General features: G+C 37.5%; 1 protein-coding gene across 7 annotated transcripts in view; it reads left to right on the forward strand.

The window, feature by feature from the left end:
• The window catches only part of Phf14 (PHD finger protein 14), a 186,147-nt gene extending 172,938 nt beyond the window's left edge, over nt 1–13,209 (forward strand). For 6 of the 7 annotated variants that reach the window (XM_006236105.5, XM_063286469.1, XM_006236104.5 and 3 more), the window contains one exon: nt 12,998–13,202. In XM_006236105.5, the coding sequence (XP_006236167.1) occupies nt 12,998–13,072 (75 nt within the window). In that variant the 3' untranslated portion in view covers nt 13,073–13,202. Of the gene's footprint in view, nt 1–12,997 lie in introns of all 7 variants that reach the window. The other variant, NM_001398908.1, reaches the window with a different exon arrangement.
• Nucleotides 13,210–25,839: the final 12,630 nt, after the last annotated feature.

The following is a 25,839-nucleotide window of genomic DNA, read 5'->3' on the forward strand; positions in this document are numbered from 1 at the left end:
TTTAAAATGTACAGACATTCAAATACATATTTTTCTATTTTGAAAGGCAAATAGAGCAGAGTAGTCAAACAATTCTCTGTATATATTACCTGTCTCTCATACATAAATACATAAATATATAAATATTTCACAACTTCCTACATGAATACATAATTATATATAAATACATGTGTGTATGATATATAAATACATAAATATATTTCACAATCTTATCTATTTCTTACTTATAGCATTGCATCAAAACTGTACATTAGTTTGGTTGTATATTGCATCTTTTTTTTTTTTTTTTAAGACTCTTAAGTGTGAACTTTTACCTTTCCCAAAATCCTGCATGGACCTACTTCTGTAGACTTAGGAGTCTTCTTAAAGTAATACCTGTGCTTCCGTCCTTAGAAAACAACCTTTTGTTTGTTGCTGTTGAGAACTCCATAGCCCTACTCATCCTTATATGAGCTTATTTTAGGCCTAGGAGCAGTGTTCCCAAGATAATAACAGAATGTCATTTTACTCAGAGCTGGTCCTTGCACCATTTTCCAGGGTATCCTCAGCTTCTCCTATTGTATGTTCTCTCGAGATTTAAGAGCTGTGCCACAGCAAATCCTAACTGTTGCCAAAAACTGTAGACCTCCCTTTGTTCTCAATATTACTTTTTTTGCTTTCAGTCACCCAGTGTCTAAAAATATAAAATGGAAAGTTCCAGAAATAAATAATCCCTCAGTTTTCTGCTTCATACTGTTCTGAATAATAAATGCAGATTTACTAGCCTACTCTTTCCTTCCTAGAATGTGAATGATTTCTTTGTCCACTGTATCCATGCTATGTAGATCGCCCATTCATTAGCATCCCTCATAGTTAGCAGATCTATGGTCCCGATGGCATGGGAGCTTGTGTTCAAGTGTTACGTAGCTTTTCAATTATAGCCTTATACAATACAAACTGCTTGAAAGATAGTCTGTGTTATTACTTCCGTTTACTCATCACACAGACATTGAACTGTTTCACGTCACCATGAGGAAATGAGGGGAATCAGGAACAGTCTTAAGAGAAATAAAAAGGCCACATTCACCTAACTTCCATTTTAGTATGTTGTCACAATGTTTCGTTTGTTATTGTTATTCTTAGTGTGCCATTGAGTATGTCTTAAACTATTCATGGGAGGAGATAACATAGTACACATAAGGCCCAGTCCCGTGTGTCATATCACTATATTAGAATATATTGCTGCTAAAAAGGAAGACCACTATTGTTGGAAAAACTACAAAGATGATTAAGATGTTTATCAAAGTTTTCATAAGAAATATTCAGAAAGCGTAGTTGTCAAGGGTTTAGCTATAAACCTTAAGGTCCTTATCTCTTTCAGGGTAAACCTTGGCTGTGGCACTTCTTTTCTCTTCAGACTGTATTTTTTACTTCTCTTTGCCCCAGTTGCTCTTTTTCAGTATAGACCTGCATAAGAGTGATAATTAATAACCATGTGACAGAATCAATGTCAATCTGTCTTGAAATCTTTCTGCCAAAGAAATTAGTCCACTACCTTTAAACTTAGCCTCAAGCAAGATTTTAGAACAAGATCCGAGAGCAGCTACCTTTTGACCAAAATATCACTAGAATGGTCCCCAAGGTAGTGGCTAAGATTGTAATCTCTAAACCCACTTGAGATGGGCCTCTGCAGTTTCCATAGCTCTCAGCACCACTGTCTTCATCCAAACTCCTACTAGAATGAATCACTAACCTCTATTTACGGTATGGCAAAACCCATGACCAAGGCAACTTAGTAAGGGCTTATTTGGGAAATATGGTTCCAGAGGTATGAGTTCCTCATCATCATGTCTGGGAAGCATAAGAACAGGCAGGCATGGTGACTAGAGAACCAGCTGAGAGCCCAAGGCCACATGTCCCAAATAACCAACTGGGGACCAAGTATTCACATGCCTGGATGTAGAGAAAATCCATTAAATTACTACAGAATACTTCCCCTAGGATTTTCTCCTGAAAGTTACATGGTCCTATATTTTTCTGGTATTTTACAGAGCATAATTTTAGTAACTTAGTACTTTGAATAATCCACTGTTTGAACAGACTATAAGCCTCTGGTGGTAGGGGCTCTATAGGAGTGGCCTTTTTCTTAAAGTGCAATGCAGTACTATCGTGTAGTTACTGGATTTGATCAAGGATAGCTGGATGCTTAGCTTACATGTCTTTCTTTTTAAATGGAATATTTGAAATTTTCATCACATGGAATAATATTGTCATAGTCTTATATTCTAGATTGTAAAACATTGAGAAGTACATTATATCAGTAGAATCATTAGCTGCTTAAAGAGACTTGGTTAAATGATGCATTGCCATGTAAGCTTTATAAGTGATTTGAATCTTGCCAACTGTCCTACATTTGGGAATCATTTAAATACATACCAGTAGATGAATTCATTACAGTAATAACTGAAAGCAAATGGTTTTAAATTTAATTTTTACTCAATAGCAAAGATCATCTGTAAATTCAGAAAATAATGCATACAGTATATGTTGGTTCCTGATAATAAAGTGCCACTATAGAAGATTTTTCTTTACGTATGATTTTTACATAGTACTTACATTTTTTGAAGCAAACAAAATATTCTCTTTTTATTCTATAAAAAGTATGCTATAGGAGATATGTTACTTAGAAATCTAATGAGCTTTTAATTTCTAATAAAACAATGAAGATTAATGGGCTCACTCTGGGGGAAATAGCACTCAAGTCGAAATAAGTCTATTTGAGAGCGTTTAGGCAGATCATTTAAATGGTTTTTATAATTTGGATTCTAATAAGTTTATTTCTAAAGGTTTAACCCTTGATGGGGACTAAGTCTTAATAAAAGAGCGGTTGATGTTAAATTGAGAAATGACTCTTGAAGATACAAGAAACCTAACTTTGGAGAGAGGAAAGTGTCTGATGCCATAGCCCAACTTAGTACAATACTAATCATTAAAAAGCAGACCTTTCCTACATGATGACATAGGATCAAAATATGTTCCAGATTCTTCCAATATAAGAACCATGTTTAATCAACAGAAGCTTATCTATGGGTCAACAGGAACAAAACAGAAGATGGTTCTTTAGAAGTAGGTTCCCGACATTTTCAAATAATGCACAGCTTCTTACTGTGTTTAAATGACAGTGTCTCGTTTCCACTGAATAGTAGACATTTTGAAATACCCGAGTCAAGATACAAAAGTAAAATGCCATTATTAATGAGAATCTCTGCCAGCCAAAGAAAATATAGTTGAAAATAAAAACTGATTGTATTTACAAATCATTACAGTATTTACAGTTATATTTCTCACAATACATTTAAATCATGTTGTAATGGTTCTTAAACTATAAGAACTAAAAAGTACATGATATGAGTTTCATTGGTGAAATATTTCTCAATAACTTTAACTTTTCTGGCACGTAGTAAATACCAATTTATAGTGTAGAGTCTATAATGAGCTATCAATAATGTGGAGACACCTAAGCTCTGGTATTTATAACCAAATACTTCTGCATTATCTTTGAGGCAGACTTAAGAGTTTTGTGAAGACATTTTAAGTACAGAGGTTATTATAAAGAGAGGGGGTCAAGGAAAAAGTAGGACGCACCCATGTGGGCATGGGTGTCAAGAGGGAATGCGCCTGAGTCTTATTTGGGCTGTAATTACTTTGTACTTAAGAACAAAGTATCTTTACTTCGAAGTGTTTGCTGTTCATTTGCCTTTAGTGTTTGTGTCAAGGTGACTTTAGATTAGAAAGGAGTTGTACAAGGGGTATAGAAAGTTCTTATGCTCCTTCCCAGTGCCTTTTCCTATTAACATCTTACAGAGGAGATACCAGTCATAAAGCAGAAAGAAACCTTAGACGGTTCTCTGAAGTAAATGTTGGCATTTACTAGATGTTGCCAGTGCTGCCCCTTGTGTGTGCTCTGGACAAGTCAAGGCTCACTTTGTTTCATCAGTTGGGTGTTGTTAATTTTGTTCTGTTGGTAATGATTGGCACTTGGTTATTTTTTACAGTGTCTTTCCAATGCAGCTTTTTTGTTCCTTTGTTTTTTGTTTTTCAAGACAGGATTTCTCTGTGTAGCTCTGGAACTTACCCTGAATACCAGGCTGGCCTTGAACTCACAGATACCCACTTGCTTCTTCTGTTTCCCAAGTGCTGAGATTAAAGATATGCTCCACCACCTCCTAGCTTCCATTTGCATTTTTTCTAGCATGTTCTCATGATTAGGCAAGTTGTGCGTTAATCAGAAGTCTCTGGCCTGTGTTACCATCACTCTCAGGATGTGACATTGGAAGATGTCAGCATGGATTTCTGATGATGCTAACATGATACATCAGTTGGCATGGGGCTTATGAGGTGTTTTCCCTTTGAAGTTATCATTGTTCATTTTAAAAAGGAGTTTCAAATCCTTTATATTTGGAAGACAGCCCAAAGAGCTGTTTTATTTTAAGTCCCTAGACAGTTTAAGTCTAGTAAGTTGATGTTACACTCTTGTCATGGGCAACCTTAGGAACATTTTAGATTTAATGACTTGTAACCAAGGAGAAATGCAAGAAGTAAAAGAGGTTCCCCATACACATCAGAGTTGTAATTCAGTTATCTTAAAACTCTTGTAGTCTGATGTAGTTTTGCAGTGAGTAAATTAAAACTTTAATAAAGGCACTGTATACTGAAGGAATTCTGGAATTGAGATTAATTAGAAATTTTAAAATTGAAAAAAATAGCTGTTGAGTATTTAATGACTTGCTAGGTTGCTCCGTAACATCAGAATTATCACAAAATATTCACAGTTGTCTGGCTTCCATAGATAACAGTATAAAAGGAATTTAAAATACAGAAGTGGATTAGCTCTAAGCATACATTCACCTGAGCAATGCTACTAAATGGACTAATCGTCTCTCTGTGTTTCTGTCTGTCTGTCTACAGCTTCTCTCTCTTCTCTTTCTCTCTCTGTAGGGCATGTGACTAATAATTATAGTAACTTTGTAGAAGACAGCAAGAATTTGAGTTGGAGTTGGGGAGAACATGGGAATATTTGGAGGGGTGAGAGGAACAGGTGAAAATAACACATATGAATTTCTAAAAAATTAAAGTGCTATAAATCCATACTATTGAAGTTGCGGTGGTTTTATATCTTTGGGCGGATGTAACGTAGCATTTATAAAGAATCTGCTGTAACTTGATCATCCTCACTTATGCTACTTTCTTTTGTCCTCACCTATGCCCTACTTCTCTCTTCTAGCTGACTTGTTACTAAAATAAAGGATATACTTTTGTGAGGTTGAGTGAAAAAAGAGATTGCTTTTACTGTCTTTTCTTTGAATAAATGAAAAGCAGAAGTAAAATGCTGCCATCTGTTTCTGAGATGCTTAGGGGTGGAACCCATGGGATCCTGCTTACTACACAAGAGCTCTGCCTCGTCTGTCTGCTGAATGATATCATGAGCCTCCATTCACTTAATGATAGGGATAGTTGAGCTGATTTTTACTAAAAATCCAGTGTTACTTTAGTTTTATTCTATATTCCTAGGATTTTTAATTAAGTATGCAACGCTGTCATAAGAAAAACCCATATACTTTTACAGTAAATTTAATTAAGCATTTCTTGTAAGTTCACTTCAGTGTCTAGGATGGCCCACTAAAGTTGAAATTCAGTTGTAAAATGGTAGATTAATTGCCTTTTGTATGGAGTGAAATAAGAATCTCAAATATGCAAAGTCAGGAAATGTAATTAGAATCCTCAATTGCTTATTCAGTGCATTGGAAAACTGAATATAGAAGTACAGAAAAGGGGCCAGAGGTTGTTAAATGTAGCACATTACACACGTTTTACACTTTACTTAATGACCCAAGTGTTTATGACTATGAAGTAAATGCACCATTCAAAGAATTACAGTGGAATTGTGAAGCATTAAAAACTCCAATTAATTTTAGTCTGAAGCATGCAGTGTGCTCATTTTGCCTGAAACGTTTTCATTATCATCAGTATTTTTCCAGTTATTAGGATAAATTTTTCCTCATTGTGCAGCATTAGCATGTTGTCTGTAGTAAAGCCTACTCTTAAATACTGTTGAGAGTTAAAACTTATGTGTGCCCCATATCAAACATAATAATAATCATAATAATAATAATTGAAATTAATAAATGAAAATGGTGTTTGGGTGCAGTTTGAAGCAGTTTGGGTGTATTACTTTTCTGCACTTCTTCTATGACTGCACAACTTTTAAAAATATGTTTTTAATTAAATAGCATTGCACTACTTTCTCCCTTTCTATCCTCCAGCCCCTCTGAGCTCTCCTCCCATGTCCCCCTACTCTCAATAGCCTTGTTTTCTTTTAATTATTCTTGTTACACACACACACACACACACACACACACACATTTACATATGTAAATATACGTGAATATAACTTGCTGAATATGTTTTTGCTTGTGGGCAAATTTCAAGCCTTACCACTCTATATTGAGCAACCAGAAAGAAGTCTCATTTCTGAGAGGCTAATTCTCCTCCTTCCACCTGACTGCAAACTTTTACAATAGTGACTTAAAAAGATACTCCACTTACTGCTTTAAATAATATTATTAAAACATCTACATATTTGTGATTACAAATTTAAATCCTATTTCAATAACTAATCCTTCTCTTATTAGTCAAAAACTATTATGTTTAAAAATTTAAAGAAAATAGAAATATTTCCAGTTACGGGCTATCTGAACCCCAGTTCGTGTAACCACAGGAACATCAAGCACCATCTCTGAGGATAGCACGGTCAAGAAAGTAAGAGCAACGTGCTTCCCTCTATGTAAACAGAGATCCTCATTTTTTTCTCACTGATTTATACAAATAGTTTGTACAGTCAAACTATAAAAGGACTCAATAAAAGACATGTTTTCTAGTTAATAACATAGCCTATGCTCACCGTGGAAATGTAAGAAAATTCAGAATCCCACAGACAATAAAATAAAACAATATTATCACTTAGCCATGGAGGCCCTTAGTGAAGGAATTTTATATAAAGCCATAGGAAGGAAATGTTTCTTTAACTACAGAGTTATTGGTGTCTTCATTGTTTGTTTTGTTTAGTTTTATATTTTCCCATATGCTTTATGTATTTTATTTTTATTTTAAAAACCAATTAAATATTATAATTTGGAGCAAGTGGCCATCTATTTAATATTTAAGTGGTTTTATTTTGAAACAGTTTAAGCTTCAGATAACACAATAGATAATTCCTAGCTCCCTCTCTCCACTTGACTGTACTGTTTCCATCTTGTATAACCATTATATAATTACCAGAACTAGAAAGTGTCACCAGATGACTTTATTGATACACCTGTGTGTATTACCAGAGTCTTCAGTTTTCCCAATAGTTTTATGGTACACTGTCCCACGCTACATTTACCGATCAAGCTTCCTGAGCCTTCACCAATTTGTGACAGTTCCAACTTTTGTCTTCCCTGACCTTGGCATTTTTGCGGACTACCTTTGAGTTCTTTTATAGAATACCATGATTAGCTCAAGGAAAGATTACAGCCTAGAGGCCACGTACCCTTCTCACTGCATCCATTCGTGTAGTGATGCTAAGTGTTACAGGTAATGTTGCTCTTGAACATGTGGCTGATGTGGTATTTACTGGGTTTTTTTGCTTCAAACTTACCTTTGTAAAGAACAAAAGGAATCTGTGTGCCTTTTTATGAGCTTAACTTTAAAAGAAATCTTTTAAAACATGGCAGTTTATAAGATATGCCTAATGTCTTTTTTAAATAATTTTTCCTGGATATTTTACATATTTACATTTCAAATGTTATCTCCTTTCTCCCCCTCCTCTCCCATACCTATTCTCCCTTCCTCTGCTTCTATGAGGATGTTCCTATTCCCATCCACCCACTTCAACCTCAACACCCGGGCATTACCCTACATTGAGTAAACAAGCCTTCACAGGAACAAGGGCTTTTCCTCCCATTGATGCTGGATAATGCCATCCTCTGCCACATATGTGGCTGGAGTCATGGTCCCTCTCTGTGTACTCATTGGTTGTTGGCTTAGTCTATGGGAGCTCTGGTGGGGTTTGATTGGTTGATATTGTTTTTCTTCTTATGGTGTTGTAAAACCCTTCAGGTCCTTCAATCTTTCCTCTAAATCCTCCATTGGGGTCCCCTTGTTCAGTCCAATGGTTAGCTGCAAGCATCCTCATCTGTATCAGTAGGACTCTGGCAAAGCCTCTCAGGAGACACCCATATCTGGCTCTTGTCAGCAAGCACTTCTTGGCATCAGCAGTAGTAACTGGATTTGGTGGCAGCATATGGGATGGATCCCCAGGTGGACAGTCTATGGATGGCCTTTTCTTCAGTCCCTGCTCTACTCTTTGTGCCTGTATTTCCCCCCATGAGTATTTTGTTCTCTCTTCTAAGAAGGACTGAAGCATCCACATTTTGGTCTTCCTTCTTCTTGGACTTCATATGATTTGTGAATTTTTCCTTAGGTATTCCAAAGTTTTTGACTAATTTCCACTTATCAGGGAGTGCATGCCATTGTGTTCTTTTGTGTTTGAGTTACCTCACTCAGGATGATATTTTCTAGTTCCATTCATTTGCCTAAGAATTTCATGAAGTCATTGTTTTTAATAGCTAAGTAGTACTCCATTGTGTAAATGTACCATATTTTCTGTATCCATTCCTCTGCTGAAGGACATCTGGATTCTTTCCAGCTTCTGCCTATTGTAAATAAGGCTGCTATGAACACAGTATAGCATATGCCCTTGATATATGTTGGAGCATCTTTTGGGTGTATGCCCAGGAGTGATACAGCTAGGTCCTCAGCTAGCACTTGTGTCCAATTTTCTGAGGAACTGCCAGACTGTTTCCCAGAGTAGAAGTACTAGCTTACAATCCCACCAACATTAGAGGAGTGTTCCTATTTTTTCCACATCCTCACCAGCATCTGCTGTCACCTGAGTTTTTGATCTTAGCTATTCTCACTAGTGTGAGGTGGAATCTCAGAGTTGTTGTGACTTCCCTGATGACTAAGGATGTTGAACATTTCTTTAGGTGCTTCTTAGGCATTCGCAATTCCTCAATTGAGAATTACCTGTTTACCTGTGTACCCCATATTTAATAGGATTATTTGATTCTCTAGAGTCTAACTTCTTGAGTTCTTTGTATATATTAGATATTAGCCCTCTATGGGATATAGGATTAGTAAAAATCTTTTCCCAATCTGTTGGTTGCCTTTTTGTCCTACTGACAGTGTCTTTTGCCTTACAGAAGCTTTGTAGTTTTATGAGGTCCCATTTGTCAGTTCTTTATCATAGCCCGATGTCTTTATTTGCACACTGTATCAAGTCCACAAACTACTTGGGCAGTGAAATGTTCAAATTTTAAAATAATTTCCCATTGCATGGAGTTTGTTTCTGCTTAAACGAAAAGAAAGCAGATAGGTTTATCAAGTATTTGAGCTATTATCAAAAAAAAAAAAAGCATTAGACAGTAAGGGGAAATAGAAGGAATCTTTGTCCCAAATTAGTGGCACAACCTACTTTTCATTTAAAGGAAATCTTACAACTTCTATGCAGTAGTAAGGAATTCCATTTGACAAGACAAGTGTTTGTTCTTATTTCTCTTTCCCAATAACTCTTCATTTTCTGCCACCTAGAGCATTAGACCATTATTGCATGTCCCTTGTGAGCCTAGAAATAACAACTCTACTCTTTGTCATACTGTCAATGTAAAAGAAATAAGATAAGGAGGCTCCTGATCCACATTTAGTCATTAGGTGTTATAGGTGTTACTGTCACATGACTGCATACCACATCTGATTAAAAGAAGTACGAGGTCACTTGGAATCAATATGTTCTCTGAGGTTTGAATAACAAGCTTAAGCATTAAGAGCACGCATGCATGCATTTCAGTACCCCAAAGGTTCTGTTTTCTTGACGGTTTCTTCAGGGATCCTTCATGAAACAAATGTCAAACTTGTCAGGACTGTCACTAAGAAAACGACCCATGTAGCAGGGGTCTTCTTTCACTGGGAAACAAACAGATGTCTTAGCTCAGCAAAGTGAAAACCCTTGCATCCGAGGCATTGCCTGACTTGCACTTGCTATCTGGTAGGAAAGAAATTGTGTGCCAAAGCCTGGTTTCCTTGCAGCTTTACAAGCACTCATTTGTTAATGATGCTCAAACTGTCTTCTGAAGGAGTTGGTTAATCCTGAACTGTATGTAAAGTTCTGATAAAATTGGCCTGCAGTGTTACATACACACTTGCAAAAGACAGTCCATAAGAGCTTTATGGGATGAAGCTGGAATGATTTTTTTAAAGGTAAAATCTATTACATTTATTTTTATACTATCATGCTATAGCAATTTCAGTATTATAGCCCAGCAATCAGATTAGATATTCTTTTACTCTTCTCTGTGATCTTTTGCTGTGTCTAAGTCACAGCTGCAGTCATATAAGATAATAGATAGGCTTTGATGGTTGTATAAGTGATTTAAGATGTAAAAAAGGCAAATTTTTAAGAACAAATCTTCGCAATGAAAATAAAGGCCAAGGCAGTATGTATTTGCCTAAGAGGAGGTAGAGCTACAAGAGACATGACTGTATAAGCATGCTTCCTGATTAGGAAGTCAGCCAGAGAGACTGCTGTCATATTGATGGATGAACGTCCATGTAATTTCTGTTACATGTTACATACACTAAACCATTTGTAACTTAATGGAAATTGCAAACTTACATTTTACTCAGCATTCTCCTATAGTTTCGGCTTATTAAATACAAAAAGCAAAATATATAGACACTTCCTAGACCTTAGGCATCCCAGGCTTATTACCACATCGATACATAAATCTGTGTGTGTGTGTGTGTGTGTGTGTGTGTGTGTGTTCACACCCGTGTGTGACTATTGCCCACAAAGACCAAATGACAGCAATAGCTGGATCCCCCAAAACTGGAGTTACAGGTGTTTGTGAGCCTCCGTGAGGATGGTGGAGAATGGATCCTAGTCCATGGAAGAACTGCTAGTGCTAACCACTGACGGTTTCTACAGCCCCTTTACATTCGTTTTTGAGTTAAAGTAGTATTACGATTGCTAGATAAAATTAGATAGTTTATTAACAAAGTCATATCAGTCTGCACACTTAGTAGACTGTGCAGATGATAAAGGCTTTGCTTGTTTGCCACGACTCAAAGGATATGAACTTTAAATGGCTCTATTGGGGCTGGAGACATGACTCTGTGGTTGAGTGCACTTGTTGCTCTTACAGAGGAACCCAGTTCTGTTAGCACCTACATAGTAGTTGAGAACCTTCTATAGTTCCAGTTTCAGGAAAATTCACACCTTCTTCTGTATTCCACAGGCACAGAAATGGATGTGGTACACGTATGTAATTGCAGACAAACCCTCATACACCTAAAAGTAAAATAAGTCGATCTAAAATAGATGGCTGTTTAGGCACATACTGCTTCCCACATTTTGACTTTCCTTCTTTGTCAGTGTTGTTACTATAAATCAGGGTTGCTGGAAGCATGTCTGCTGAATAAGGATGACACTATGCCTTTTCAAAGGGTGTAGTAATTTACATTTCATAGAATTTAGAAAACATTGAGTAGACTCCAATTGTATGCTGACTGTACCATTTAGACAGTAGGAATATATAAAGAAGGCCTCATTTGAAAAGCATCTTGACAAATCAGGTGCCACCTAACAAAATATGCTGTCTTAGTTACATTTCTATTGCTGTGATAAAGCACCATGATCAAGGCCACTCACAATGTCAAGTATTTAATTGGACTCCTGGTTTCTGAACATTCGAATATGTGATTAGCAGAACAAAGGCATGGTAGCAGGAAGAACTGAGAATTAATATCTTGATCCATAAGGGTTTTGTTGTTCTTGTCTGTCTGTTTTTCTCTTATATATTTGGTTGTGAGCCTAGCCTTTAACGGCTGAGCCATCTCTCCAGCCCCTGTTTGTTTTTCTCATGGAAGGCAGTTACACAGACCTGATTTGCATCGACACTAAGCAAAACTCAACAGTTATTTATTTAACCTTGGTTTTATAAAATATACAGGTACCGAATGATATTTTTGGAGATAACTAGTACTAACTTTATATAAAGATACTTGAGAATTTCTGCCTACGCTTTAATTAACTCAGTAATGTTTTAGGATGTGCCTATTTCAGTTAAATAGAAAATGAAAAATCATATTGATAAAATCATATTGATAAATCAGAAATAACAGGAAAGCAAGACTGCTTGGTACTTGGATATTGTTGAATATGTGAAATAAGATAGCTTACTGAGTATAAGATGAAATATTTTTTCAGATGCTTATTATTTATGCTTTGAAGGTCAGCATTTAATATTAAGCACAAGGTACATTTCATTCCTCTGGTAGCAGACATTATGATGTCACTTCATTATCCACCATGTGCCTTGGGAAACTGATGTGAATTATGAGGCCACCGTTTAGAATCGAAACTAGAAGATTGTAAGCGTTCTACAGCATGACATGCCCATGTTTCCTATTTTAGAACTGACTGATCTTCAGATAACGTATGGTGGTACAAGTAATTGAAAAATTGACAGACCTGTCAAGAAAGTATGCTAGATGAGACCAAAATGCCATGCTGGTGCACATAAAGTGTCTTACAAGTTAAATTTATTGTTTTTTATCAAAGAGCAAAGTAAAGGCTATCTGGTTCCCCTAATACAGAGAGCACTGTTCAGTATCAGGTGTTCAGAAAGTAATTCTGAAGCCTTGAAAAGTTGGTTGGTTTTAATCAACCTTTAGAAGAAAGTACCATGTAGTAATTAAATAGTATAAATGTTATAATTACAGATATAGAATCGCTTCCTTAACATTTCTGGAGTCGCAATAGTATGTTGTTTTGCTGGTAAGAGACTGTTATAAATGTGTTGTCAAACTAAAACCTCTGAAATTTAGGATTTAACGTTTGCTAAAATTTATTTTGCAGGAAGATGAAAATGAAGCTGGAAAGAAAAATGCATCTCAGGAGCTCAGCATGGAGCAGAAAAACCCAAAGAAATAATGAAGGATGGTCTAGTGTTTTCTGAAGAGTTTACAACTTACGCTGAGGCTGATAACATTTCTAATTTGTAAAATGTTAATTGTAAAATCTAATTAACAAAACTCTTCTCAATAAAGTCCTTGAAATAGGAGCTTGGATTTGAGAGTCATATTTTTTTTTTAAACAATTCAACTTTGATTTAAAGGCCAAACCGTCAAAATATCTTTTGGTTTCTTTATTGTTTGGTTTTGGGTTTGTGGCTTTGTTGTGGTTGGGATTTATTTTGTTTCGGTTTTTGTTCTTTTGAAACAGGGTTTCACTGTGTCCTATTGTGGGCCAAAAGCTACCTATGTAGTCCAGGTTGACCACAGAATTAAAGAGATGTGGGCCACCAAAACAGCCGCGAATATATTTTTAAAATGAAAGACATTGTCAAAAATACAAGAACAAGATTTTCTTTGTCCTATGACCTAAATAGAAAAGGATCTTATTGTCATCTCTTTGTATCTGTATGGTCTAAAAGAAACCTCGGAATATGTAATTCTTTTTTTTTTTAAATTTTTTATTTATTTTTACACTCCAGATTTTATTCCCTTCCTGGTCCTCCCCTCTCCCCCATCCCCAGTTCCACATCCCATACCTCCTCCCCCAACACCCTGTGTCTCCACAAGGATGTCCCCACCCTACCCAGCAAACCAGACCCCTAAACTTCCTGGGGCCTCCAGTCTCTTGAGGGTTAGGTACATCTTCTCTCACTGAACCCAGACCAGGCAGCGCTCTGCTGTGTATATGTTGGAGGCCTTATCTCAGCTAGTGTGTGCTGCCTGGTTGGTGATCTAGTGTCAGAGAGTTCTCAGGGGTCCAGGTTAATCGAGACTGCTGGTGCTCCTACAGGGTTGCCCTCCTCCTCAGCTTCCTCCAGCTTTCCCCTAATTCAACCAGAGGGGTCAGCAACTTCTGTTCATTGGTTGGGTGCACATATCTGCATCTGATTCTTTCAGCTGCTTTCTGGGTCTTTTGGAGACCAGTCATGATAGGTCCCTTTTTGTAAACGCCCCATAGCCTCAGTAATGGTGTCAGGTCTTAGGCTTCCCCTTGAGCTGGATCCCACTTTGGGCCTGTCACTGGACCTTCTTTTCCTCAGGCTCTTCTCCATTTCCATTCCTGCAGTTCTTTCAAACAGGAAGAATTATGGGTCAGAGCTTTGACTGTGGGATAGCAAGCCCATCCCTCACTTGATGCCCTGTCTTTCTGTTGGCGGTGGGTTCAATAAGTTCCCTCTCCCACTGTAGGGCATTTCATCTAGGGTCGCCCCTTTGAGTCCTGAGGATCTCTCACTTCCCAGGTCTCTGGTACATTCTAGAGCATCCTCCCAACCTCCTTCCTCCTGGGGTGGCCTGTTTCCATCCTTTCTGCTGGCCCTCAGGGCTTCAATTCTTTTCCCCTACCCAATACCAGATCATGTTCTCCTCTCCACCCAATCCTTTCCTTCCCACCTTGGGGTTGCTTTCTTCTCCCTCCCAAGTGGGACTGAGGCATCCTCACTTGGGCCCTACAGCTTTGAGTTTTGTGGATTTTTTTTTTTTTGGCTAATATCCACCACTTCCAAAAGGACTTACTAGAGTTCTAATTATCAATATAAGGAGAACCCAGTATTCTGGTTTGCTTTCCTGTTCTTATGATAAGTGCCATAACTAAAAGCAAGTTTGGGGACAAAAGAATCCACTTCCACTTAGAATTCCTGGTCTCAGGAAGCCATGCAGGAACCCCGCTTACTGGCTAGCTTCACTAGCTCATGCTGAACTAGCTTTTTTACACAACCTGGGCACAACTGCCTAGGAAGAGTGCCACCCAAAATGGGCTTAGCCCTCTGCTTTCAGTCAAGACACCTCTTACAGATACAGCCACATGCCTGTGTGGTTTGTGTAGTTACTTAGTTAAGGACACTTCTGCCAGGTGAGGGTAGGTTTATGCAAGGTTGACAATAAAACTGACCAGGACTATCAACATAGTTAAAAAGAAAATAGGAAATGCTTATGCATGGAAATACTGAAAATCAGCCAATGCCACAGGGAAATCTGACACATTAGCTTGTCACATGATACTCCAGATCTGCAGAATGGATGAAAAATAATTTCACAATCTTTGGCAGCAGACGTGGTTCCATCGTTTTTAAGCCATAAAATATTTCAATATGGGGGCTGGAGAGATGATTCAATGGATAAGTAGTGCTTATAGAAGACTGGAGTTTGGCTTCTAGCACTTAAATCATACAATGGCAGCCCTAGGAGATCCAGCAGCATTTGTGGCCTCTGTAGACACTTCTGCTCAGGCATGCACGTGCACACACACACACACACACACACACACACACACACACACACACACAAACACTTTTCTAAAAATAGTTAATGACCGGTCTATGTATGTATCTGTCCATACAAACTCCTCTCAGCTATTTTATAACAACACTCTATATGCTTCGTTGGCTTATACATTTTCCTAGCTCTTTCTGACCCTCATTTTCATTAGTGTGTTAAAGCCATTTTATCCTCCCTGCTTCTGACTTCTGAGCTGTCATTTGCCAACTCCAGCAGTGGGAATGAGTCTGGTTGCAGTTTGTAGAACCATACTACTGGCAGATGTCATCGTCTGATTTTCGAAAGCAAAGTTGCTTAAAGTAAGGGTGAGAACTTTGAGGGAGCTTACAAGAAAATGCAACATACAGCATCCTCTTCTTAGAATGGAATCAGTATGTTTTCCCTGGAGTCGTATTGTTATCACTTGCATCTGACAAGCTCACTAAATATGTGACAGTAGGATGTGCTGGCGGCTTGATACCGTAGGCTGAAATAGAGAAAATTGCAAGTAGGCCAAATAAGACGTTTATTGAAGGATAGCCTCTAATCTGACTGGAAATCAGGAAAGGAGTTCAAACTTACAAAGCACACTCCCTGGGTGAATTCTGGACTGAGCCAAAGGAAAGGCTGAGAAAGCAGTTCAGAGTCTGCACAGGGGTTTTGTCCTAAGCAATTTCAAAATCACTGTGACATTTTTTTCCTACATGGATCTATTTCAGAACAGCCATATTTACACAGATGGGTGTGTTAGGTTTTTGGTGGCGGTGGTTAGTTTTTGTTTCTTTGTTTTTTGTTTTGAATCGGGGTCTCTGTGTAGTCCTGGCTGTTCTGGAACTTATGTATACCAGCCTGGCCTTGAACGTAGATCCTCCTGCATCTAGAGTGTTGATATTAAAGGTGTGTGCCACTATGTTTGGCTATCACTTTGAAAGGTAATGATAAGTATTTCGCACCTTAGACATATTACATGTTCCAGGTTATGCATACAGTTGTGAATGTGAGATCGATGCGCTTGCTTTTCATGTTTTAATAATGAGAAATGGAAGGCTTAAGAGAAATAAATGAACAAAAGCTGTGTACCTTGTATTTAACAGCAAGTATTTAAATACAAAGTGTTTAAATATCACAATCCTTACGTAATAACTACTAATACTGTCCTTCTTTTGATCTGGGCTTTCCATTCTACTTCACCTGTAACTCTCTAACAATTTAGTGTTTTTATTAAATATTCTTAGATTTGTTTTTTATTGCTTTTACTGTGCCTGTGTGTGGAGAAGTGCAGGCGAGTGCAAGAGCCTTCGGAGCCAGAGAGGCCGGAACTTAGAGAGCTGGTTACAGTTGAGAATCTGCCAGGTGGGCGTCATGAGTCACACCCTTTATTTTCTGCAATAGTATATGCTCCTGTCTTTGAGCCATCCCTCCTGAGCAACTTTTATCCATTCTATGACTTTTCTTTAAGTGAAATAGAGGAGATGGGATAACTACCATTCTTTATAATCCAGAAAAGAAGCCTGCCTGGAATGGACCAACTACGAAGACACCTATTGTTTGTGACGCCCCAGAGGAGCTTTGTCCATTTTTTTTTTAAACAAGGGGTTGACTCCATTTTTGTATGTTGCCATCTGCTCTACTGGTGGCTGCATTTCTAAGATGAGCTGTTAGTGTGGGAGACACAGGGAAAGCCACCATGCGGACATATTGAGTACTTGTACTTAACTGATACCATGATTCAGAAATTTTTTTGATGTCCCTTTAAAAGAGTTACCAGTGCACCAGCAAGATGGTACAATGAGAAAGGGTGTTTGCTGTCAAGCCTGACAGCCTGAGTTTGATTCCTAGGATGCACATGATGGAGAGAACTAACTCAGGAGAGTTGCCTCTGGCTTCCACATATACTCATACACCCAAATAAGTCAATAAAGGTTAAAAAACTTGTTCAACAACATATACCCATTACTTTAAGGTGGTGAATGTTAGAGTAAAAGTCCTTAAATTTCCCTTAGGAAAAAAGTGTGTATGAATTAGTCAGATGCTTAAAGCCCATACTTGGATATTCTGTGTTAAAATAGGTGGGATTCTTTTTAAAGATTTACCTATTTTTGAAAGTGTGTGTGTGTGTGTGTGTGTGTGTGTGTGTGTGTGTGTGTGTTTTACATGGGAACTGTTGTTACTCCTGTATTCAATGACTGCAGAGGTCAGAGGCATCAAATTTTCTGGACCTGAATCTATAGGCAGTTTCGTGCTGCCCAACATGTGTGCTAGGGACCAAACTTAAATCCTCTGTACAAGCAATATAAGTTTTAAGTGCTGAGCCTTCTTATATATAACTCATAATGCTACAAAGTACTTATGTGACTGTTATTAATCACTTTATTTACATAGTAGATATTTCACACTATAGATTGTATTACATACTAGACCAGCCTCCCATAACAAAATAACCAAAGGTTACATGTGTTGAAAAACAAGATTATTTGTTCAGTTTGGTATGACTGGAGTTTCTAGTTCAAAGTTCAGGAGGGTTTACTTTCTTTCCCATAAGGCATCCTCTCTATAACTTCTTTGGGTTGTGTTAAGGAACATTGCATAGGTATCTGTGTCTGTGTAGAGTCTTTATATTTATAGAAAGTCTTCATAAAGATTGCTAATTGGTATATGATCTATAAGTTAATGTCTACAGGGTATCCATTGTATAATGAAATCTTTCTGTTTTCATTATCCCTTGAGCCCTGTTCTTAGTTCATTTCCTAGCCAGTGCCAAAGTAAGTTCTATGGTACTGAGGCAGCCTGACACTACCGCTGCCTGGAGAGCACAGCTTACTTTATGTTTTATACTAGGTGTGTAAACCCAGCTCACAGCTTATAGAAATGAATTATGTTATGTTGGCTTCTGAGTGTATTTCTTCATAGCCTCCAAGAATTTAAAAATAAAACTACCTTTTACTAGTCTGTCTCTATCACACCCGGGAATAGCATTCTTTTTTTTCTTAACTGTGTTTAGTTTACACTCCTTCCTTAGGTCTAGGCTACAAACAGAGGAAGCAGGCAGGGACATTATACCACACAGCTGGCTGGCAAACGGAAGCTACTAGACACATGTTCTTAAATCCATTCAACAAACATTAGTAAGACCCCCTATATACCATGCAGTTTTCTGTCACAAGGTCTTACGTGAGGAATGACAGCAGATGCTACTCTTGGGTATTGTTCTTACCTCTGATAAATTCCACTTAATACATTTCTATTAATGCCCATTCAAGCGTATAACTGGGAACATGGGCACATCCGTGTGTACCATACAGAATTCTGCACAGGAGCTAAAGGTGGGGAGATTTATACTTACAGATTTGTCTATACAGTAGGGACTGGGTAGTCAGGCAATGGCTGGAGAAAACAAGCCAGTAGCTGCTTGGACCTTAAAGCCCAATGTGTCAACAGTTCCAAAACAATGGTGGGAGCCTGGAAGATTCCTAGAAAGCATCAGTGGAAGGCCAAAGAGGCTGGAGTCTGAGTCAGCAGAACACCACTACAGCAGCAATGGCCTCACTCAGGAAGGAGCAAAGACAAGTGGGCAACTGTTTTTCCTCTCATATCTCTTTATATGGTAGATTGTCCCACTGGAAGCTGCTACCTCTGAGGAAGAGTCTAACATCATTTAGTTAATTCCTTCTGGAAATTCCATCATAGAGGATCCCAGAGATGTGTCTTCCTATTGACTCCAGACCCTGTCATGTCACTGAAATTAGCCATTATACCATGTGACCTCTCCCAATCTACAGAGCATTTCCACCACTCAAAATGTTCTTTCTTGTAGTTTTGAAGTCACATGCCCTTGTTACAATCCCTGATTTATCTTGTTTCTTCTTTTTTCCCCTTTGTTTCTTTGGTTTTTTTTTTTTTAATCACCTTGTAAAAAGTTCAAGTTCAAGTGAATCAAAGACCTCAACATGAAGCTCATTGGCATAGGGGGAAACCTCTTGAAACAAACACCAATGGCTCAAATTCCTGAAAAGCTTCTGTAAGGCAAAGGACACTGTAAATGGTACAAAATGGCAATCTACAGATTGGAAAAGGTCTTCACTAACGCCATCTTTTTGTTGAAGTTTGCCTGATGTAAAATTTTACATAATGAAATCACAAGATATATAATTTTTGTCTCACTGCCTTCACTCACCACAGTGTTTTTGAAATAGTCTGTAGTTCATTCCTATTGACTGAAAAATATACTCTCATTGTGTGAATATACCATAATTTGTCCATCTGTCTGTTGACTGACATTTGAACAGACAAAGTAATAGAAATACAATTGGTCAAAAAGGACACAAAATAACACATTATTAGTAATTATAAAGGGGGTAATTAAAACTAGTTACAACTATATATCCACCAAACTCTGTGTGTGAGTGACTGTGTTACTCAGCTGGCCACATGCACCAAGATAAACTACCACTACTTCACTTTAATATGTGGTATCAAATCTTGGAACTGTACAAACATAATAGCAATATTGCAATTTGCATTCAAATCATGTGTTGAAATGCCTTGTTGAATAGATTGAATTAAATTTTCATTTTTTAAATCTGTGACTACTAGAAAATTTGAATTTACATGTTCCTGAACATTGGTGTTGGGCTGTAGTTGTTTTTCTGTTTGTTTGGTTTTCTAAAATTTTTATTGATTACTTTATTTATTTACATTTCAAACGTTATCCCCCTTCCCAGTTTCCCCTCTGAAAACCCCCTATCCCACCTCCTTCCCCACTGCTCCTATGAGGGTGCTTACCACTCACTCCCACCTCACTGTTGGGCTGTAATTCTAAGTCTGTAAATGAATCTTAGCAAGATTAAAAAAAAACCTGAAAATTTTATATATTATATATCGGTGGTGGAGACATAAAATACTAAGTGATTTCAAAAAAGAATTAAAGGGCATTTCATAAGGTTAGTTAAACTCTTTGTACACCACCTAATAAATGCTACTACTACAAGAGTCTATATAAGGGAGATGAAAACATGTCCACTCAAAGATTTGTTCAGAATATTTGTAACCATTTTATTTATGATGACTGCACTCTGGAGCCAATTATTACTCCTATTCAGCTAGAAGCCACACATGAAACTGGTTATTCCTTTCAATATGTAATACAATTCATAAAGTTAGGGTCTGATTCTTACAGCTTTACAAACAGTGTGAAAAAGTAATTACTACAAAGCTACTATGAAAGGTAAATAGAAATCTAAACAATACACAAAAGAAGTACAAATTTTAGCTTTCAAAAAGCAGTGATGTAGCTTATTTGAAAATGTTTTATAGACTCACAGCTCTTTTAATGATTCCATATTCTAATTTTTTTTAAATCTAAGTATGGCTACTTGTTTCAGTGATTGTTATCCATTTTCCTTGGGGTTAAAAAGTATAGCTGGGGGGACAGCAGATATGTGTATCCTGTTGCTTGATATTGGAAAATTGCTTGGTCTGCCTTGAGTCTGATTTCCACTCCAGAGGGCAGCGACTTCCCTTGGTAGTTTTCCCCATGAAATGGGGGTGTGGTTAGTAGTTCTGCTCCTCTAATACCTTTAGAAAAGTAATAATATTTTTATTTGAATATTATAGTAGTATTCATTTTACACTGTATTCTTTTGCAAAACAGTCATTAATAGTTTTCCTCTAAGCAAGAGTTTTGGATGTATCTGTTTTCCTGCCTATAATATATTTTGTCTTGTTTTTCTCAGTTACAATAAATGTTTTTTTTAAATCGGATGTGAACAATTTACAAAAAGAAGACTCCCTCCTACAAAAGTTTTACATGGTTACCACAAACATATTGCAAAGCCTGCTGAAAAAAAAGCAGTATGTTAATTTTATTTGATATTTCTCCAGAGCTTGTGGTTCTTAAGGCCTGTACAGGTTACTCTTGACTGAGTTCTGATACTGCTTGGGACTAAGGCAACTTCCTCCTAATACCAAACTAAATAAGGTTCACTCTCACTTGTGAAAGTTGATTAGAAAACTACTCCATTTTCCATTACAGTTTTTACATAGCCATGAATGAGCAAATTTCTTCTCTATTCCAGACTACTGAGCAATCATAGCAGGTAATAAATGTTGTCCCATTGTGAATGTGATGTGGAATCCGTGACTTTGCTATCTGAAGAGGAAGTCAAGCACTTAAAGCAACAATGTGAAAGCTTAAGTAGCTGTGGTATAATTCTCCTTTGTTTTTAGAAAACTCTTAATTTCCTAGTTACAAAGCCAAATAAGATCAGCCCTTTAAAACTACTGAGCCATGAAACCCATTCTCCTTAAGGGCTTTACATTTGGGAGCACACTCATGAAATTTATAGCTTTGATGAGATATATTTTGCCTGCAGTCAAGATGAGAGTTAGACCATTGGTTTCCCAGCATGACACCTATGTGTTCTTGTGTGCAGAAGATTTCATTAGGCTCATAATATCACAGCCAACATCACATTAATGTTTACAAGGTTGCTTTTGTCATTTTTACATCTTCCATTTACACCTGCAGCATGCTAAATAGCTCACTCTAGAGAATAAGACCCTGCTTTCAGTGCCACTGTCAGTGGAGTGAAATAAAACCACCGTTTTCATATTCATGGTGTTCAAGTCACAGATTAGCAAAAGAGACAGCTTCTAGAAACAATAGATAATTGGATCAGATCAGATGCCCTTATAAGCGTGCATGTGGTAGCTTTCATTGTTGACACTTGGAGAGCAGAAAAGGTAGCCGGGCAATTCTGACACTTACTATTTGGGGCAGAGCCTGTTCTAAAGGAGACATGAGATTATCATTGCTTTTAAGGATAGATTAACTTCTGGGCATTCAGACTTCAGGACAATAGTGAAGGAGCTTGTTAAGTAGCACCACCTAATGATCAGAAAGGCAGCCACCTCTACAGGAGCCTGCCATCTGCCTCACAGTGAATAAAGAGCTCTGCAGGAAGAAACCTATTATTTGGAAATGGTAGTGCTGTTTTTTAATAGGCAGTGAAATTCTGTGATTAAGAAAATCAGTTCTGTAAGCTGTGTTCTTAAATTTGTTTAAAGTATCTAATGTTTTGTCTGTAATTTCATTACTCCCTCTACCGTTTACTGTTATTGATGGACTCAGACACAAATGAGACAGGAAAGAGTACAAAAAATTCTTGTGTACTCTGGAGTGAGACTAAGCAATTATTAATATTATTTCATCTTTAAAGAGATGTAAGAAAATACTTGTTTTAATTCTTAATGGTGATTGTGTGTAAAGCATAAAGAACTAGATTCCAGGTCCGCATTTGTATTTTTGTACCTTGAGCAGAAATATGGAACTAGTCAGAGCTATAAATCATGAATGTATTTCAGCCTCCAGAGTATTGTTGAGATGAACTAGCTTTATAATTACACTAAGAATGGATAACACTAATGCCTTCAAAATGTTATTTTGTTGGTAAAATTAAATTAACAAGAGGACAAAAGGAACATCTGTTTAGGGTTATGGTACTTTCTCCTGGGGAATACTTTCTTTCGAGGCTATCTTCCTGGCCTGCATTGATTTGGATTTTATTATTTTATTGAATCTAATTCTAAAATTCGGGAGTAGTCTCATGGAAACTTCCTGGTACAATGTTGGTCTTCAGTGTCTTTAGACACATTTCTTCTTTCTTCCTGAGGGAGAAAAGTAAAGTCTTGCTTGATACTCATAATCCTAGTTTTGCATATTGTGGTCTGATAGTTCTGTATCACTTCAGCATCAGGCAAACTGAATCTTTATACTATTGAACAAAACAATCCTTCAAAACCATGATTCTCTCCTCTGAGAGCTTGACTACCTCGTGTATCTTTAATTTTTTTATCAGTTGAGAGTTTCGTAGAACATGCTCGATCACTTCATACTTTTTCATATTTGTAAACACACGAAGATCAGTTTTGTGCTGCCCAAATATTCTTCTGACATCTGTGAGCCCCCATCTGATCATAGATGACATGCCAAAGGCTACACTCACAGATAAATCATTCTTCCTCTTCTAGCAGCTAATAATTGCCAATTATTCCAAGGTAATAGTTGGTATTTCATGCCCCATTTCTAGCTTTATGCTGGGATTTGATCTACCTCAGGCTTGCACAGGTCTTGTGAATGCTTTCACCTCTGTGAGTTCATGGTGTGAGTTCTCTGTGTGTAGTTGCCATGACATATCCAGAGGATGCTATTCCCTTATAATTGCTGACCACATTGTTCTCTTACATGCTTTCTGCCTCATCATATACATAGTCCCTAGGCCTTGGGAGAAGGAGGGACTACAAAAGATGCTTCTAAAATGGAGATTTTCAATCCTCATTGATCTATGGGTATCACAATAGGTCATTAGGCATAACTTAGTTCCATACTGTGTCCATCACCTGTCTAGCTAAAGGTTTGTGGCCTGATAGTGGTCCGAGATATTGGTGTCATCTTGTGAAATAGGAATTAAATCCAATCAGAAAATAGTTAATGACTCCCATGATGTTTGTGCTCTTCTTGCACCACTGAGCATGTCTTGTCAGATCCATCAGTGTTGTAACTTCCAGGGTTCACACCTGGGTATCACTATTCTCCTCTGGTAGTGTGAATAGCAAATACTGGCATCATGAAAGCTAGTTAGTGGGAATGAAGCTTTTGAGTCAGCACCAGCTTGAATGTTTTTCCATATTCTATGAGTGAAGTATATGGTGTTTTTGACAATATGGTTTCACCATCAAGATCTGGGAAGAAAACCCAAAGCAAGGTGACTATCCTATAAAAGTTAGGGGGTATTTGAGATCTCTTTCACCAACAACTCCACTTGCACTATGGTTTTATTTATTAGCCTCTGGTGTCTAATAAGGATGTTGTTTCTCTGTAATAGGGTAAATCAACTATGTGTGTGAGAGTGTATGTGTGTGCGCACGCAAACATTTATTTGTTTCCTAAGTGTATTTCTAAAATTTTTCCCAAAGGTCTAACAATCTCTCCTCATATTCCCTCTTCTACCCTATCCTCTACTCCCCACACTATGGTTTAGTCTTTCTGCTGTATTATTTCCTTTTAACCCTTTCTACAAGTGCATTCTATCTCCCACCCCTAAAAGCCCCTACCAATACCCCCTAATAACTAATTTTGACCATTCTACATCTCATATAAATGAATCATGTAGACTTTGTCTTTCTTTGAGTGGTTTATTTCATTCAATATACTTTTCTCAAGGTATATCATGAGAGAGGGTTCCCTTATTTTATAAAGATGAATAATTACATTGCTGACATACCACATCTTTATTCATCTATCAATGGAAATTTAGTTTGCTACCATCTTGTGAAGGTTGATATATTTTCTCACTCATTCTATTGGTTCTTTTCCTTGTCCAGAGAACCCTGACAAATACGCACATCATTTTGAATCTATAACAAAAAGATACATGGATTTGTTTTTCTTGCATAATTCTTTTAATCCATGGTTTTTAAACCTATAAGACAGGAACTTCCTCAAGCACTTCAAAGCTCCTGCTTCTTCATGCAACAACTGAGGAAAACACTTCCTTCTGGTTCTCTCTGCCCCTTCCTATCAGCATTCATTCTACCTGTCCCTCATGGAATCACTGCCTTGTTTAACCCTGCGCTTTACTCCTCTGCTACTTGGCAACCTGAACTATAAACCCAGGTGAGGCAAGCAGTGCTACTAAGTCATCAAGATAAACAAAGTTCATTTCAAGGGTTGGGGATTTAGCTCAGTGGTAGAGCGCTTGCCTAGCAAGCGCAAGGCCCTGGGTTCGGTCCCCAGCTCCAAAAAAAAGAAAAAAAAAGTTCATTTCAAGTACTGTCTGGGATGGTATGGAATTTTAAGTTTTTACTTGAACTTTTCTGTATGTCCACAGTCCATGAAGTGGTAGTAACCAGGCTCTCTCAGAGCCTCAAGCATGTTTATAATAAATATGAAAATGGTCATGTATATATGAATAAAAATGTACGTAACACGTGTTAGCTCTTTGGTCCTGTCCCATCAGATACACTTAGTAAAGGCCATAACTTTTTAAGATCTGCCGGTTGTCCTTCCTTTTAATAAAGTAACACATCATCCTGCACACCTATGCTCATTCTGTCTATCTACCATGGCTTTAATACTACTCACCCAATTATTCCAATCACAGTTACAGTCTTCTGCTCAGATATCAGTAACGGTTCCGTCATTAGTTCATCAAACAGCCTCTACTATAAGCTCCACTCTGTGTGATTTGCTGCCTTGGTTCTCAGTCTAATCTGGGTACAGGCATATATACAGAACGAAGTGTGTTGATTACGTGTTCTGGTATAGGTTGATAAATAAGGCTACAGAAGAGAGAGGGAAAACTAAATAAGCTCACACTTTGAGACAAGGATCTCAAAAGATGACACTTGAGTCAGGCTTTGAAAGTATGT

This window comes from Rattus norvegicus, chromosome 4 (assembly GCF_036323735.1).
Source record: "Rattus norvegicus strain BN/NHsdMcwi chromosome 4, GRCr8, whole genome shotgun sequence".
Classification (NCBI taxonomy): domain Eukaryota; kingdom Metazoa; phylum Chordata; class Mammalia; order Rodentia; family Muridae; genus Rattus; species Rattus norvegicus.